Below are 17,099 nucleotides of genomic sequence, written 5' to 3' on the forward strand. Positions count from 1 at the left end.
TCTCTCTCTCTTTCTCTCTCTCTCGCTTTCTCTCTCTGCATGTGAGATTAAGCCATTGTGTGGATGAATAGGGGCTGGTTCTGTTCAGATCAAGCAGTCTGTGAGTCATGCGCCAGGTGTGTGCGAGTTCATATTGCAGTGCCTTTGATTACACACTTGGCCACTCACCATTCTGCATGTCATGTTTAACAAGTGCTGAGCGATCCAGTGTCAGTCAGAGGGTCTGATTAGAAGACTGTAAGTGAAATCGTACACCTATGCTCTCGGAGATTCGGTGTCTGGTGAGGCGTGGAGAAGTAGGACTCCTTTATGTCTCTCAGTGCCAGAGGGTCTCTCCTCCTCCTGCCACTGTTCAAGTGTACTCAGTGTACCATAAATGTTGCATCACACAGGTCACATGGTACAGAGGCAGGATGGGGACATACTGTATTGTAATCACAGCGTTGTATATAAGGATCCACCGATCCACCATAGCGTTAAAACCATGGTCCCATCAATGCATGGCTAGTATTAGCATTTTTAGCAGTTAGTGCTCCAGTAGCTCTTCTGGTGGCTGGGACTGGCATTTTGGTTTCATGCACAATCACTGAGCCACTGAGTATTGAGGCTTGAGTTTTGTTTTTATTATTATTTGGACCTTTTCTCCCCCACATTCTTGTAAAGGTCTCCCTTCTAAGTGAAACCCACCACTGCTATATATTTAAAGAGCAAAAAATCAGTACAAATACATCACATTTAAAGTAATTATATATGTTTTATTTCTTGTTGGCATCAATAAGAAATCAAGTAAAATTAAATTCCTTGTATGCTTTGAGTTGTCTGCTAAAATTTTATCAAGATTTTGAAAAGCATGAGCAAAAATCTGTGTCATGTCTGTTTGCTAGCTTAAACTTCTGGTACTCTCGGGTGAAAACTCTACAGATGCTTCATTAAACTCGTTAAATTGTTGCTTAAGTGTCAAGTATTTTAAGCCTGAATCAGACTAGCATCAGTGTAGGATCTCTGCCTCATTCAAACCTCTGAGCTTTTACCTTCATTGCCCTGACTACTGTGTGTTTTTGAGAGCCATGAGATAAGACTTGGGTTGGGCATTGATATAACTGACATAATATTTACACTACCGGATGATTCCATGTAAATAATATTTACTGCCTGATATATTTTTGGTGGTATTATTGTAATTAATATAATATATGAGCATCAGTCATATTAGCATCCACTTAACTGATGTTACATGTTTATAATCTCATAATAGAAAGGCAAACAGGCTTTTTTTCTTACTGTGCTTTAAGATAGATGTTATGATTTACTGTTTTGTTTTTTACTTTATATAATAAGTAGTCCAGGCTGACATTATGACTTTTTTGCAAGAATGTGCATAGCTAAAGCTGCTCTTGGTAAAATACAAATACAAATGTGGTAAGTACATTTTTTATGACATCACAGAAAAATTTAATTAAATAAAATGACTTGTAGGTGCAGTGTGTTTGTGACTTTGGGTTGACTTTGGTTAGGATTATTTAATTGCATTCACTGATCAGCAACAATATAATTAGTGAGGTCAGGATGTTGGATGATCACTTGAGATGTGACAGATTCAATCTGTTGTCGCTATTGGGTCTGATATTGATGTAATTAAAGTATCAGATCTTAGACGGACATGGCTTGTCCACATACTGTTTCAGATTCCAGTCGCATAAACCTGCTGTAACCAAAGCATAAGAAACTGTACCGACCCAGATTCCAGTTCCACCTCTTACACTAGCAGCAGCTTCAGCCTCAGAGTTGGTTTGAATAAAATGCTGTCTGAGATATTTTCATATTCTTGGTGTGTTCAGATGAATTAAGTACCTGCAGAGAATTTATGTAAAAGTGCATCAGGACACTACCAGCAAGCATGCTCCATCTTCGGTTAGTTATTGTGTAAATAAATAACATTTATCTGTTGGTTTGTTTGTTTGTTTGGAGATATTTTAGTCTGATAATGCTGAAAATCAAGCAAATGGATGAAGAGTGTGGAGTGAAAACTGGTAACAGTTGAATCTCACTAAAAATGATCAGTTGAAGATATTAGGAATCTGTACTTTTAGTGGTTTTACAGAGTTTTAGGCCTAATAGTTGCAGTTTTGTAGTTTTTTAGGCATGATATGAGTCTGTGATTTTATGATTTTAGGCATGGTATGAATCAATAACTTATTATGAGTAAAGTAGATTATTTACAAAGGTAACAATTAAAATGGCACACATATACCTATACATCTTACCTAATAGCAGTTTCATACTTTAGGCGGTTCTGATTCCTCAAATTTCACCTGAGTTGAATTATTTTAATTTAGTACACTTATTATTTTTAATTATACACTTAATAAGCAATTGTTTAAATCAGTCTGGTCAATCTCAGTCTTTTCTGCTGCACAGCTCTGCAGAGATCAGCGTTTCTCTTTATGTAGCACTAAAAGGGTGGGCACAGGTGACTTTCCATGGGCTGTGTCGTTAAAGGGTCACTCCAGTGTGCTGGACCACTCTGTGACTTTACCTTTGATGAACACATGGTAGTTGTTTCTTGCAGAACTGCAGGCAAAGCCTTGCCATCTGGACCTGGGTTGCTCAGATCATTCAGAACTTTGATATTAGCAGAGTGATTAGTCATGCCTCATATTTGTCTCCCATCTGTGCAGAGCTGCAGCCTCTCCACCCTGCCACTGATATGTCTTCAGGCTCAGTTGAAGACCAGTACTGATTTTCCCTGTACAATGTTTTCTTGTGGAAAAAGCCTAAGTAGACAATGTGGAAATGATTCTCACAAAAAAAACATATAAAAATATCTTTCTTGAGCTACTCCAGTGACATCAAAGTTCATGCTGATTCAGGCCTGTTCATGAATTCTGTAATCATATAATGATGAAAAGACCTACAGCATCTGAAATGACCCATTTTAGACTTGCTGAAACAGCGTCAAGTAAGCAAAGAAGCGTTTGATCTTCGTGCGTAAGACCCTCAATGATGTAATGATCCAAATGACGCAAATAAACTGTTGAAAACAAGGCTGTTGAATAGATTGTGTTGAGGCTGTGCTCAAAATGAACTGTTAGCATGCTTAAGAACCACTTTTGTACTTTTCTCTGTTGGATGATTTTATCCAGTCAGCACTTAAACCTTGATTGAGGAATGCTGGCATCATCAACTCTTCTGAGTAGGGATGCATCAATGCAGGATTTTCTGGGCTGATGTCGATATCCTCAGATTTACATCTCCAATAAGATAATGTCTTTTAATCCTAGCCTAAACAATCTGGAGGGAGTCCAATGGAAACGATGTATGATTTTAAATTGAATAAGCCATATTTTTGCATCTCTGGACATAGCTTTAATATATTGACATATCTTATCCCACTCTTTATCTCCCAACATTTGATTGAAATCTTTTAAAAAGTTAGGAAAGAGTTTCTACCAAGGTATTAAATCATCAAATAGTACACTGAAGTTTTATGACCTTTTGCATAACTATTTACTATAGTATCCAAGAAGTCTGCAGATTGGGCAGCTATTAGACCAGATTTAAAAATTCTAAATAGTAAATGGCGGAGTTGTAGATATTCAAAGAATTGAGATCTTGAAATTCAAAATTGTTGCACCAGGTCTTCAAAGGATTGCAGAACCCTGTTGTGATAAAGATCACCCAGTGTATAAAATGGTGCCAATATCCAAAGTTACAGATTCATAACTTGCAGAGAGACTAGGCACCCAAGTATAACTTTATAACTTTAAAACTAATAATGTTATATAAAATTAATGGATTTAATTACAAAGTTCATGGATTACAAAGTAGCACGGCCTGTGCCTACTAATTTTAGTAGTGCAACCAGCGTCACTCGGTTCTTTTTCAGCATACAGTAATACATCAGCAAGTATCAGTTTGAAATATTGCCGATGGTTCCAAAAAATGCAGTCATGGTCCAATACTGATATAATTCCGATATAAAGCCACACTTGATGAGTAGTGTAAAACAGACTTGTAAATTGCCTTTGAACAGCCAATAAACTCATATTTACAAATGGGATACTCTAGATATTGATGTTGATAGCAATATAAAGTTGCCAGAAAAGGAAAGTAAACTAGCCTTGTTTACTGTGTCATTGTTTGAAATCAACCTCATTTAAAACATGAGCATATGCTGTAAGAATCTGAGAATTCCCATGTTAAACTGCACCGTGGAGCTTATTGTTAGTGGTGTTTGGTAACTTTGCTGATAATCACATTGCTTTGCTGTGTGATGTACTCTTGAGAGGGATATCTGGTTAGGTGTGTTAAAAGTCTTTACTCTGCTTCCCACAGCTGATACTGTATAAACCATCCATATTGATTTTAATGCTTTGTGTGAGTAAGGTCCATATTCTCATCTATTGGTTAAATGAGTATCATGAGTATTAGCTCTGATGATCAGCTGGACTATTGTTGATTGCATATTATAGCTAAAAAAAACTCCTCTGATAACATAATGATTAGTGCATGACATGATATATATGAGCAGACACCTTCATGTTCAGTTCACTTTTAAAACTGGATCTGTAGAAGTGTTCAGCTTTGCCTCAGAAGTGTTCTGTCTCTGCTGCATCCTTCCTGTCTCTGCATCCCTGAGCGTATTGTGGACCAGTTCTAAATTTGAGTTTAGTGTCTCTTAGCAACAGTGGATGTGAAGGACAAACAGCGGTCTCACATTAGTGCATGGTCAGTTAAATAGAGGAGTATTTTACCCTTGAAGCGTAAACAGTGGACAGACAATACCGTTCAGCTTGCCGCCAGAGATGCAATGAAGCACTAAAACCACGGAAATGCATAAATTTTCTTTAGAAACAGGACAGGAGGATGTGGTCGTTAACCGCAGTCTGATGAGGATTTTTTTTTGCTGTGTCTGACTGAACTTTTGTTTCACCTCTGGGTTCGGATTGGGTCATTCAGTTTACTGCTGCTCCAGTTGCTGTTATGATTAGATCTGTGACTGCTGGTTACGCCATGATTTAGTGAGTAAACAAGTTTTACCTCTGGTCATCGATTATCTGATGTGTTGAGTTTAGACTCCAATAATAGAATTAAAAAGCTTTATAAATGTACAGTTAAGACAACAGACATTAGGCTTTGCTATAGGGATGCTCCAAAATTAAACAAGATTGTAGTGAAACTAAACAAAATACAAACTGCTACTTAAAAATATTTAATCAACATGCAACATCTTAAGTCCTATTCTAATTATGAATTTACTTCAGCAGTGCTAATCTATTTACATTTACCTTAGCAGTGCAATTTTAGTCATACATTTGCCTCAGCAGTGCAAATTGTAGTCATAAAAATACCTCAGCAGTGCTACTCAAGTCACACATTTGCTTTAGCAGTGCAATTTTAGTCATACATTTACCTCAGTAGTGCTACTCAAGTCACATGTGGGTAATACTTCCACAAACAGGCTTTTGGTAAACAAAGGTGCTGAGACTGTTAGTTTAGCTACAATAACTGTCCCAGTCCTGTGCAGTTTAAATGTTTTAGCTGGTAAACAAGAATGTCGTAAAGAGATAGTAAACTGATAATAAGGACTATAGGTGATGCTGAACCCTGTGTGCGAGTGGAGCATAAAAAAAAATTAGGGCTGCACAATAATCGGTATCTTTTTACTTTGTGATAGGAAATGTGTGGGCCTGCCACCGCTAGGGCTGCAACGAATTATTATTTTGGTAGTCGACTAATCGAATGATTATTTTTCTCGATTAGTCGATTAATCAGCGATTATTTCTACTATATTCTCAATCTCTAAAACAATAGAGACAAAACAATTTGTAGTTGACAAATTTAAATAATCGACATTGTCGATAATATCGACGAATCGTTTCAGCCCTAGCCACTACTGCCTCACGTTAGAGGAAGCACTCAGTATTAATTGGGTATAAATTAGGCTGAGGAAATTTGGTTGCCAAATATGTTTTGTTGGAATGGCAGTGCTGCACAGCTCATCTGTGAGGAGTTTGGTGTGTTCCTTTTGTATCCATGTGGGTTTCCTCCAGTTACTCTTTTTACTTCCATGTCCCAATAACATGGATAACGTTTTAGATTGTCCCCAGCTAGGTATAAGTGTGCAAGGGAATGGGTGTGTGTTGTAACTTTGCGATGGTCTAGTTTTGAAAAAAAGCTAATAAGATGGTACAAAATTCATGGAAGTTCCCAAGTTGTTCTGATAATATAATCCATATATATCCGAGGCCAAACACCAGGTTTTGATAACAAACACAGACACACCCAACATAATCACGCCAGGCAGTTTTGAGTGTTATGAGCGGTGATTGTTTCACATAAAGTCATGCAGTGTGTTCAGTCCTTCAGGGCTACACTTAACATGATCAAAAATGAGGAAATAAATACTGCAGAGAACCGGATTTAGCCGACGTGTTTTTATTGCAATAGTAGCCCTTTTTAAATGAATGTACGTGGATGAAGTGTTTAGTATGGCTTTGGCCTGTTTAAGCATTTTAGAGAGTGTTTTACAGTCTGTTGAAGAATGAGGGGTTTGTGTGACCACCACAATGTTTCTTTTCCAGCTTCTAAACCAGCACAGTGTCGTCAACATGAAGCAATGTTGGATAGTTGTGCTCAGAATCCCCTCTTAATGTTTTGTGGCTTGTAGTATGGCTACTTTTAGAGTTTTCTGGCTTTTCTGTGGGAGCTACAGTGATACTTGTGACATGTATTTGCACAATATGTTGTGCCTGGAATAATTGTGATAAATGTTTGAGCTTCTTAACGTGGGTGTGACCATAGCCTATAAGCTAACAAACACTTACAGTCAAAATTAATACAAGAAAAACCAATGGACCATGTCAAAATAAGTCAGTAAAACAACCAAAGCAGTAATACATAGTATCTCCAAATTAGCTAACTAACAAACATATCTGGGCCATTCCATCGAATGGGTGCCATTTGCTTGTTGTAACTCTTCCAAATTCAACCCATTTTATATATATATAACATATATTTAACTTTTCAAAACATGTACTGGTCAAACCCAGACAGCTTTACTTAATTTTTAACAAGGTTTCTAATCCAAAAATGGTTACAAAACTCATGTGACATTTAAAAAGTATGGTTAAAAGCAAGTCCACTAATTCCTTTGATTGTCTCTCAAGAAAGTCTTTATTTAAAAAAATGGTTGACTGCAGGTTAAAATAATTGATATGTATGATAAAAAATCACTCTTGTTAATGGCACTCATTCCTGCTACTGTAACACACTCCTTTTACTTTTAATGTTTTGAGTAACAAGAATGAAAGTAACAGGAATGAGTTTTTAGCATAGAATTAGCAAAAACATGAAAAATAGCTAAATGGCGGCTATGCTAATAGCATGTGGACACTAAGCACATTTTAGTGATTTTCCTAAAATGTGTATTTTAAAAATAAACAATTAAGATCTAAGAATTAATTTAGTTAAAATGGCAGAGTGTTGAGATTGGCCTCCTTAGCCATAGGTACAATAAGATCAAATATACAGCAAAACGAATGAGGTAACTTAATTTTGGTCTTCCTGTGGTCTTCAGAAGAACCAGCTGATGTCACTTCCTGTTGTAGATGTGACTTGTAGAATGTTCAAGCTTTTTCAGATGGGTAATGTTTTACAGAAACAGGATTAAGTAAAACCCAGGGACACAATTAAAATGTAACACAACAATACAAAAAAATACATCTTTGAAGGATTTTATTGATTATATTTCATGGTAAAGTTATACTTAGAGAGTGAGGACAGGTAACACATGCTATTTTTCAGGGTTCTAAGTAGATTTTATTAATGTTTTTGTTTATTACATATGTTACTTTTGCAGTCAATGTACAAGACTCTATGCGTAATAATAAAATTTATTTAAAAGTGTGCACATTTAAACATGTAATTTCCTGGGGACAGAAATGGCACCATTTCGACGGAATATGACATCTAATATTTTGGTGATTGTAAACAAACAAAAAAGTCAACTGTTTGATGCTAACTCCAAATTGTTTAAATCCATTTTACTGATGTCTTATAAATTTCTCTTCTCTTTCTCGTCTTTGTCCACAGTCTCTGAGTTATCTGTGTCTATCAGAGGAACACAGTGAGAAGATTACAGTGACCTCATCTCTGAACATCTTCAGGGAGTCCCCTGACCCCTCCCTGAGGAGACATGGAGGCTCAGGGAGGAGCTGGGTTCAGGGGACTGCTCGCCCCAAGCCCTCAGAGTGAGGCGGTGACCCATGATATGGAGGAACTGTCCCTGCATCCCAGCCAGAACCTGCCCCCTCTCAACGAGCGCAAGAATGGTCAGTCCACTGCAAACTCACTCACCAGTACACACAATTTATTATTAAATAATGAATCATACCAGTAGCCTTCTTCCACTTTCTCTTGCTGAATTCCAGCATTGCATATTTGTGGGAATTCACTTAGCTAGCATGTTCACCGCAGAACACACTCAAGTCTGTCTGACTAAAACTCTAAAACTCACTTTTAGACGAGAATGATGGAGCGACTGGACAGACAGAACACAGAAATTAGCATTAGCATTAACTAGCTTCTGTACAGCTGTTTTTAACTGTCTAAGTCTCAGAGAGTGAGGTCTATAGCTAATGTTCTCTAGCTAACTAACTAATAGACTAACCGCTAGCAGTACAGATTGTGTTCCAGCTAACTGAGACTCAAATCACACATGCTTAAAAGAAAAGCTTCAACACTTGAGTGAATGATCTCAGGTAGGGCTGAACGATTTTGGAAAATAATCTAATTGCAATTTTTTATCTATAAATTGCGATTGCGATTTAAAATGCGATTTTTTTTTGTCTTCTCAAGTATTTTTCAACAACAGAAGCAATAAATCAATCTGTTTAATAATAAACAATGTCAGATTTATTTAAAGCACAGATAACAATAAAGCAAAAAAATCTATGCTTTTCCTTTTCATCATTTGTTTTTTTTATAGAAAAATAAATAGATAAATAGCTTTTCCTTTTCACCATTTTTTTTTTTAATTAGGAAAAACAATAGATATACAAAATGTAACTTACTGCTCTCCAGCTAGTAACATCATGAAAAATTAAAGTGCAAAAAACATAAAGAGAATCTGCTTTAACCAACTCGTTATTTTCTGTATTTGAAGATGCAGCACTGGTCGTTGGCATTTTAGCCTTGCAAATACCACACAAGGCTTTGTGGTGTTTTTTTAAATGCTGAAAAAGGTTTGTAGTGTTACCTCGCATCGTAGCAACAGTAGCAAGGCACGTTTAGCACAGTACCTGACGTTGAGCAGCATCTTCTTTTTTAAAGCCAAAGTAATTCTACACAACTGACGTGTTCCTTCGAGCCTGAAGCCATTGTGCAACAAGGGCGTGTTCACACCTGTAGTTCGTTTCTAATGAGTTTGTTTACTTGGAGCGTTTTCTCGCTCTGTTTGGTCTGGTTTCCCACAGGCATAAATGTAAACGCACCAAAATGCGCATCAATAAACCACGCGAGCAGCCTGTGTCCTCTGATTGGTCAGAGCTGTCTGACACGGGAATACATTAAATATAAATATACGAAAAAAATAAATACAGCGAGAAGATTTTGTGTTCCAGCGCAAATATCTGTGCTTTAACACTGAACGCTGAAACACTGCACTTTCAAACACAGTGTTTCTGCGTGCAGCGCAGATTTATACATAATAAACAGAGCAGTGAATGCAGCGCAGACGGCGCGTGCATGGACACAGTGTTGATGTTCACAGCTGTGGTAATTAGCGTTGTCTAGCTAATATATTAGTTTAAACTATGCTTGCTTTTTTAGCAGTTTAGCTCAAATAAATGGCTTATATTTAATAGCTGGATCCGATCAAGACCGGATCACGTTCTCACCACAAGCGAACCGCTCCAGAGTTCGTTTGGTACTGGACCGAGACCACCTCCTCTAGCTGGTCTCGGTCCGGATCTTTTGATCCGCACCCCAGTGCGATTACTGTTTTTACACCTGCTCAATCGAACCGCACTAAAGTTACAAACGGACCAGAGTTCATTTTAACCGGACCAAATAGTGCTGGTGTGAAAACGCCCTAAAGTGCGCTGTGTTGGCTTCACTTCTCCACCTCTCTACCTTCTGCTCGGGTATGCTCCGCTCGTCCTCGGCTTGGCTCGCTCCCGAGTCACGTGACCAGTCAAATCGCAGCCTGTGCGGTTAGAGAATTGCGTTTTAAAATATCGCGAGATTATCGCAAATGCAATTAATCGTTCAGCCCTAATCTCAGGAGTGACCATGTGTGTGTTCCCACCTGTTTTTAGAGAGCAATGTCCAGTTTGTCAGAGCGCCCTCCTTCTGTGGTAATTTAAAATGCAAATGAATGTATAAGACACAGCTATGATAATAATAAGTGACCACTAAAAATGATGAGTTTCTTTGATTTTACCAAATTGAAAAGATGGATGATCACAAGCCATCAAACCAAGCCGAACCGCTTGAATGTTTGCATCAAGACAGGAGTGACATAAAGTTATCCAAAAACAGTGTGTAAGACTGGTAGAGGAGAACATGGCTAGATGCATGAAAACTTTGATTAAAAAACAGGGTTTTTCCACCAAATATTGATTTCTGAACTCTTAAAACTTTATGAACTTGTTTTCTTTGCATTATTTGAGGTATGAAAGTTCTGCATGTTTTTGTTATTTTAGCCATTTCTCATTTTCTGCAAAAAAAATATTCTAAATGACAATATATTTTATTTGGAATTTGGGAGACATGTTGTCCGTAGTTTATAGAATAAAACAACAATGTTCATTTTACTCAAACATATACCTATAAATTGCAAAATCAGAGAAACTGATTCAGAAACTGAAGTGGTCTCTTTTTTTTCAGAGCTATATTTTGGCCTGTATCAGTTTGACACAAAGCAGAAACCCTTATGTATAATGATGCATATATAGGCAAAGATTATGTATGAGGATGTATTGTTGGTTTCAGAAACTTTTTTAAGATGCTGATAAAACTATTCCAGGTGACTCTACTTCGTGAACACATGAAAAAAGAGTGTGCAAATCTGTCATCTTAACAAAATTTGGCTACTTAGAATAATACTTAGAAGTATGAAACATATATTCTGTTTTGTTTAACCCTCTGTTTGCACAGTAGTTCTGCATGTGTTCCTGTATAGCTTAAATGTCTTCAATATTAAATTTACAATGTAAAAAAATAATTAAATTGATATTTAAATGTTATGTTTAAACATTTAATTGGTGCTGTATATAATTGTCCACAGTGAAAAGATGCCTGGAAACTATAGAACATAACTTTAACAAAATTTCTCATTCATTGATATAAATTATGCAGTTTTTGTTTTATTCAGTTCAGTTTATTTTCGTTGCCAGATATTTGGTCTATTCTTAATTTTACTAAGCTATTCCGAATGGAAGAATTTTGACCAGGAACGCTTAAACCTCTGCATATACCACAGTATCAGCTGAACTGGTTTGTTGCTCGGAAAAGGTGTCGTCAGAATGGATCATCAACCAGCTGCAGATGCGAAATTTCCTGAATACTATTTGGCACCTTGCCCACCCTTTAACCCTTAGCCCAAGGCAACCGCAGAGGAATCCCTCACCGACCCTCCGAAACATAACGACTCCACAGTGCTGACATCACCTCAGCTCATCGTTTAGTCTGGGGTGTTGATTGACATGTGAAAAGTTGCAGAACAGGACCGTCCTCCTGTAGATGCTCAGCGTTTAGTGGACGGCTGCTGTCGGTGCCGCTGTGTGAAAGGTCAGCGGGTTCTCTGAGGTCACTCTGTTCAGTGAGAGGAGGTGTTTATATTGTCAATCACTCTTGTGGAGAATCTGTCACAGCCGCAGGGCTGCGTCCTGTGTAATAGACTTAGTTACTCCCGGTTGGCCTGAAGGCTTGCTTGCTCCTTCAGAAAACAAACAGCTGAAGATGCCTTGGCTGGGAGGGGTTAAGGTGCAGAGCCTGCCTCTCCGCCCCTCCTGTTGAGAGGGAAAGTGGAAAAGTTAGGCAGTCAGCATGATGTGCTCTGCAGTAGGAGAGAAGAAGAAGGGAGCAGAGGCTACTGGAAAGGCTATTTGCAATGGAAAGCTGTGACGAAATTGACTAAACCCTTGGAGCTCACTGGAGGCTTGAAGTGCGCTTAGGATCAGCATGGCCTGTCTGGAAGTTGAGCGCCGTGTGGCCTGCAGGAACATCTTTGGTTCAGGTGCTGCTGTTTTCTTGTAATATGGTGGATGTAATCAAACTATTTGGATATTCTTTGATTGTGTTCCCTTGTCTTTTAGTGGTCTGGTTGTGTCTGGTCTAGCAGAGCTGAGAGTTGTATAAGGAACTGTTTTAGGGTTGTAGTTAGTAGTACCAAAATATTTATGTTTTGACTAAAACAGAACAAAATGAATCATTTGGCTAATAGCTATTTTTGCTACTTTTTCAGCATTCAATAATTTAATTACATTGAATTCAATGAATGAAATAACAAATAAATCGATAATACATACATAAATATTCTATATGAAAAATATACATTTTCTTTTTGCTTGTCAAAGAAAACTATTAACTACAATTTAAACATATTTAGCAGGCTCTTAACAATTTTAATATCCCAGCAGACATTCATCTTAGCAGTGCTATTTTATTGAGACATACATTTTACCTCAGAAGAGCTACACTAATCATAAAAATATTTCAGCAGTGCAATTTTAGTCATAAATTTGCCTCAGTAGAGTTATTCTATTCATAAAAGTACCTCAGCAGTAGGAGTAGGCAATATGGCCCTAAAATAATATTGCAATATTACAGGGTATTGTTGCGATAATAATATTCTAGGCAATATGACAAACCATTTAATTACTTAAATTAATATACTACTACAACAAAATGAACATCTAAGCTTTGTTAGTATAAATAAATAAGTTTTAGTAGTTTAGTAGTTTTTCAGTAGCATACATTATCCTTTGTCTATTTTGTAAACAAAACTAGATAAATACAAAGAATAAAACAATTACTAATTGCGATATGGAGTTTTTTATTGTGTCAAACATTTTCTCTCCTACTTAGCAGTACAATTTGGACATTAATCTGTCTCAGTAGAGCTATTTTATTCATAGATGTACCTCAGCAGTACAATTTAGTCACAGAAGTACCTCAGTCAAGCTACTAGAGCTGTTCTAATTGTACATGTATTAAAGGTACCTCAGTGGTGCTACCCAAGTCGCATGCGACTGACATTTACACAGGAAACAGCAGCCATGTTTTAGTAAACACACAGATGCTAAGGCTAAGTTAGCTAGCTCCCTCAGCTAACATTACTATCACAGAGCACTTTGTACTCTCAGCTGTAAAACAGCCAGTTGTAAAGAATTTAGAGAAAACACTGCAAAGTTGCTTATTTATACTTATTTTCGGGTGAATTATTTCAATTTGACAAATTATTTATAATTGTTTAATTGTAATCATTAAACAGGGATGTTGATACACCCAAGGGTGTTTGTACCATATCTAAAATGCCACAGTGTAAGATCAGTGCTCAAACACTTTTGGTTGTGGTTTAAAAGCCCTACTGGTCTTCAGTAAATGTGATTTATTTTTCTTTTTTTCAAGCAGACAAAACAGGAAAAGGCTGCGATTGTTGTAGATAGTGAGGCATCTCCCTGTTGACTCATAGTACAACTCAGCCTGACCCTTGTGGGCTCACCAGGTCAGACAAGACCACCTTGCAGTAATCGTTAAAGCCAGGCTCTGAACAAGTCGCTGACTCACTGGGGCAGCCTGAAGTCAAGCCTCAGTTACCAGTAAGAGCTAGTAAAATGCTCATTCTTTTCTCCATTGACTTCACATAAGCAAGACCCAGTGAAGGATTCAGCTGCTGACTTCTTTGTTCAAGTGACCAACCACTTTTCACTGCTCTTTTTGCCAACTTCAGTTTAAGCTCAGTTCTCAAGTTAGCATTAACCTCACATTAACACTGTGGTGGAGAGCTAAGTTATAGTTTACACTCATTTAGTCACTGCTGTGAACAGACCAGAGGAGGATGTTTCTGCAGAAACATCTTATTTCTCTTATTTCAGTACTTCATTACTTATATCAGTCCTTTCATTATGTACATACTGATTTTCTGATTTTTTGAAAAATGTTTTTTTTTTTATCCACATCATTGAATAGCTAATTTGGTTTGATAAAGAACATTTTTTTAGTAGATTGATGTGTGAATGTGAAGAACCTTGAAGTTTAATGCTGTAAATAGGGGTGTGTCATATTATATTGTATACAATATTATTGCAAAAATATAATATATTGTGATTTAATTGTTTTGGTATTTACTGTATTCACATTCAATTGTTTGTTTATTTGCATTTGTTTGTATGCTGTACTTTACTACACAGTTTTGTGGTAGATTTCTGTTGTTACAGTACTTTTTGTTTTATTTAGTTAATATGACAGTTTTTAGGTTTATGTAGTGTAGTACTTGATATTTTAAAGGGAAAAACAGTCAGTGAAATAGAGTTGATTACCAATAACTTGTTAAATAAAGTTGTTCCAGTAGAGTTGTCAAGTCAAGTAGTTTTATGCCGAGAATTAAAATTACGTTACGTTGTGAGCTTGGTGTTCATAGAGATCATACTCATGATTAAATCTCACAGCCAGGTGTGTTTTATTATGATTGGTCATTTTAATCCATTTTTTTCCCAGGAAACAGCATTAGAATAGTTCTCCCGAATCTGTTGTTTTGCTTGCAGGGAAATGAGCAGCCGATTGAATGGTGCTGTTATGTAATGTTTGTAGTAGGAAGGGAAGTGTGGGGGATTCTTTTGTGAGCTTGGATTTCCCTCCTTTCTCAGTCTGTGTGTGATTTTAGAGAATGGGTCCAGGTGGAACTGTTTTAGTAGCTGTGGAGATTGACCTCCTCTTTTTCTTTCTAATAGTTCTCCAGTTGCGGCTGCAGCAGAGACGCACTCGGGAGCAGCTTGTTGACCAGGGCATCATGCCACGTAAGTACAGCTATTCAACTCCTGATACAGTTTAGTACACTAAGGATTTGTCATTAATATTGGCTTGGTTGTGCAGTTCAAGGGAAAATATTTCAATTAGTCTATTTTTATCACAATGTAAATAATAAATGTGATTATATTTTTAGTGCTTCCTGAAATCTGTCACTGTGTGTTAAAAGAATTTTGTGCACCACAGATGGAGTGTGTTTTGGCTGGATTGTTGTTTTTTTCTGTAATATTATACTTAAACTTAAAATTACTTTGAGGTCACTGTAACCATTAAGCTCCTGGGAACTGCATTTCCAATAATAAAAAAAAAATGGTTTATTAAATCTTTTATGTTAAACATTTTTTAATGTGATCTCCTTAACGCTAAGAGGGTGAAGACTAACACCTGCCTTCTGTGACACATGAGTCAGAAACTGCCTCTTTTCACTAGCAATGCCCCTAACACTCAGAGGGTAAAGACTAACACCTGCCACCTCCAACCCATGTGAAATCAGATGATGGCAAGCTGCCTGATCTGTGATTTGAACCAGTGATCCTCGGATCATAGTAACAGGACTTTAGTAGTTCGCTAGACCACTGTGAGCCCTTTGTTTATTTAGTTTACCATATTTTTTACATTAAAAGGCGCACTTAAATCCTTAAATTTTCCCAAAAATTGACAGTGCGCCTTTTAATCCGGTGCGTCTTATGTATTAAAAATGACCAATTTGGTTGTAAGGAGCAGAAAAGCCACTCTACTGAAGTACAGTGTTAAACAGGAGTTTATTTCTCCAGCACTGGGGCTGGAGTAGCATTGGCATTAGCTGCTAACCGTTTTTTCCCCGTTCAGAGGTGAGTATTATCGGCCTGTAGCCTGCTGCTAACCCCGGCTAGCACTGCTGGAGTGGTTAGCTGCTAATGTGCCAGCCTAGTGCTGGAGAAATTCGGAATCTAAGCTTACTGTACTTGCAAACAATGCACAAGTATTTTATTTTATTCAATGTATGTTATTTCTATTTTTAAAGATTTTTAAAGACACACAATTGTATATAATGATGATGCAAATACACTAGTAAAACTCAATCTCTTGTTGTATCACAGCAACCACCTGAGATGACCATAGCAATCACTTTTGCAACACTGTCTGTAGCCCTATCCGGACGGTATAAGTTTCTCAGGGGTACGTCTGTGAAAAATATTTCACACTTTTACTCAGTGATAAAACTTTTGCATTCGGACTGCAATTGAAAAAACAGGAGGACCAGGGAGTTTTTAGGCTTTCTTTGTCACATGACATCGTGTTTAGTAGCTCCTCCATTTCCACCTGCTGTTGTGTTCACGTGGATCTCTGTGGAAATGCGCGCCCAAAGTGTAATTACAATGCATTGCATTGGACAAATATCTTATTAAACGCGAGGTTTTCGTTTAGCGAAAAACAGTAGGTAATTCAGCCTGTAAAGTTTCTCAGAGGACGTCTAAGAAAAACACATACATGCTCGTTCCGGACAGGAATAAATACACAGAGGACCCCCCATTAAAGAGAGTATTGCCCCAGGACCCCCTGAGAAACTAATCCCGTCCAGATAGGGTTTATGAAACTCAAATTTAGCAATCTAGCATTTACCTTTATCATAGCAAGCATTTAGTAATTCTTTCACAACACTGTAGAACCCATTTAGCAAGCATTTAGTAATGTATAAGGAAGCAGTTAGCACCACCTGGAATACCTGAAAGGAATTACTGAAAGGAAATACATTTTTCTAATTAATATGAATTCATATTATTATCCTAATATCTTTTAATCCAAATTTTTGCAAGCCTTTTTATTCAGTGCAATCATATTTCAACCACTGAAAGCAGAATTTGGCACAAAGTGTACAAACATCTCTTTTAATCCATACTTAGGTCCACACCCTGGACAGTCTGCAGTGTTTAAAATCGTTCCAACTCCTAGAATACACACTCTGATGTCCTGCAACTGCTCTGTGACCTAGTTAAACTGTTGCTGAGATTAATGCTTAGCTTAGTTTTGGTTGATGCGATTGTATCACTCATCAAAGCTTGAACTCACTGCACCGGTTCACCACA

The 17,099-nt window shown here is 37.3% G+C and overlaps 1 protein-coding gene across 3 annotated transcripts in view; it reads left to right on the forward strand.

Annotated features, from left to right (window-relative positions):
* Positions 1-17,099, forward strand: part of mrtfba (myocardin related transcription factor Ba) — a 43,378-nt gene that overhangs the window by 2,398 nt on the left and 23,881 nt on the right. For 2 of the 3 annotated variants that reach the window (XM_049464875.1, XM_049464876.1), the window contains 2 exons: positions 8,095-8,333; positions 14,958-15,023. In XM_049464875.1, coding sequence (XP_049320832.1) covers positions 8,198-8,333; positions 14,958-15,023 — 202 coding nt within the window. In that variant the 5' untranslated portion in view covers positions 8,095-8,197. Of the gene's footprint in view, positions 1-8,094; positions 8,334-11,472; positions 12,242-14,957; positions 15,024-17,099 lie in introns of those variants that run through there. The other variant, XM_049464877.1, reaches the window with a different exon arrangement.

This window comes from Astyanax mexicanus, chromosome 15 (genome assembly GCF_023375975.1).
Source record: "Astyanax mexicanus isolate ESR-SI-001 chromosome 15, AstMex3_surface, whole genome shotgun sequence".
Lineage (NCBI taxonomy): Eukaryota > Metazoa > Chordata > Actinopteri > Characiformes > Acestrorhamphidae > Astyanax > Astyanax mexicanus.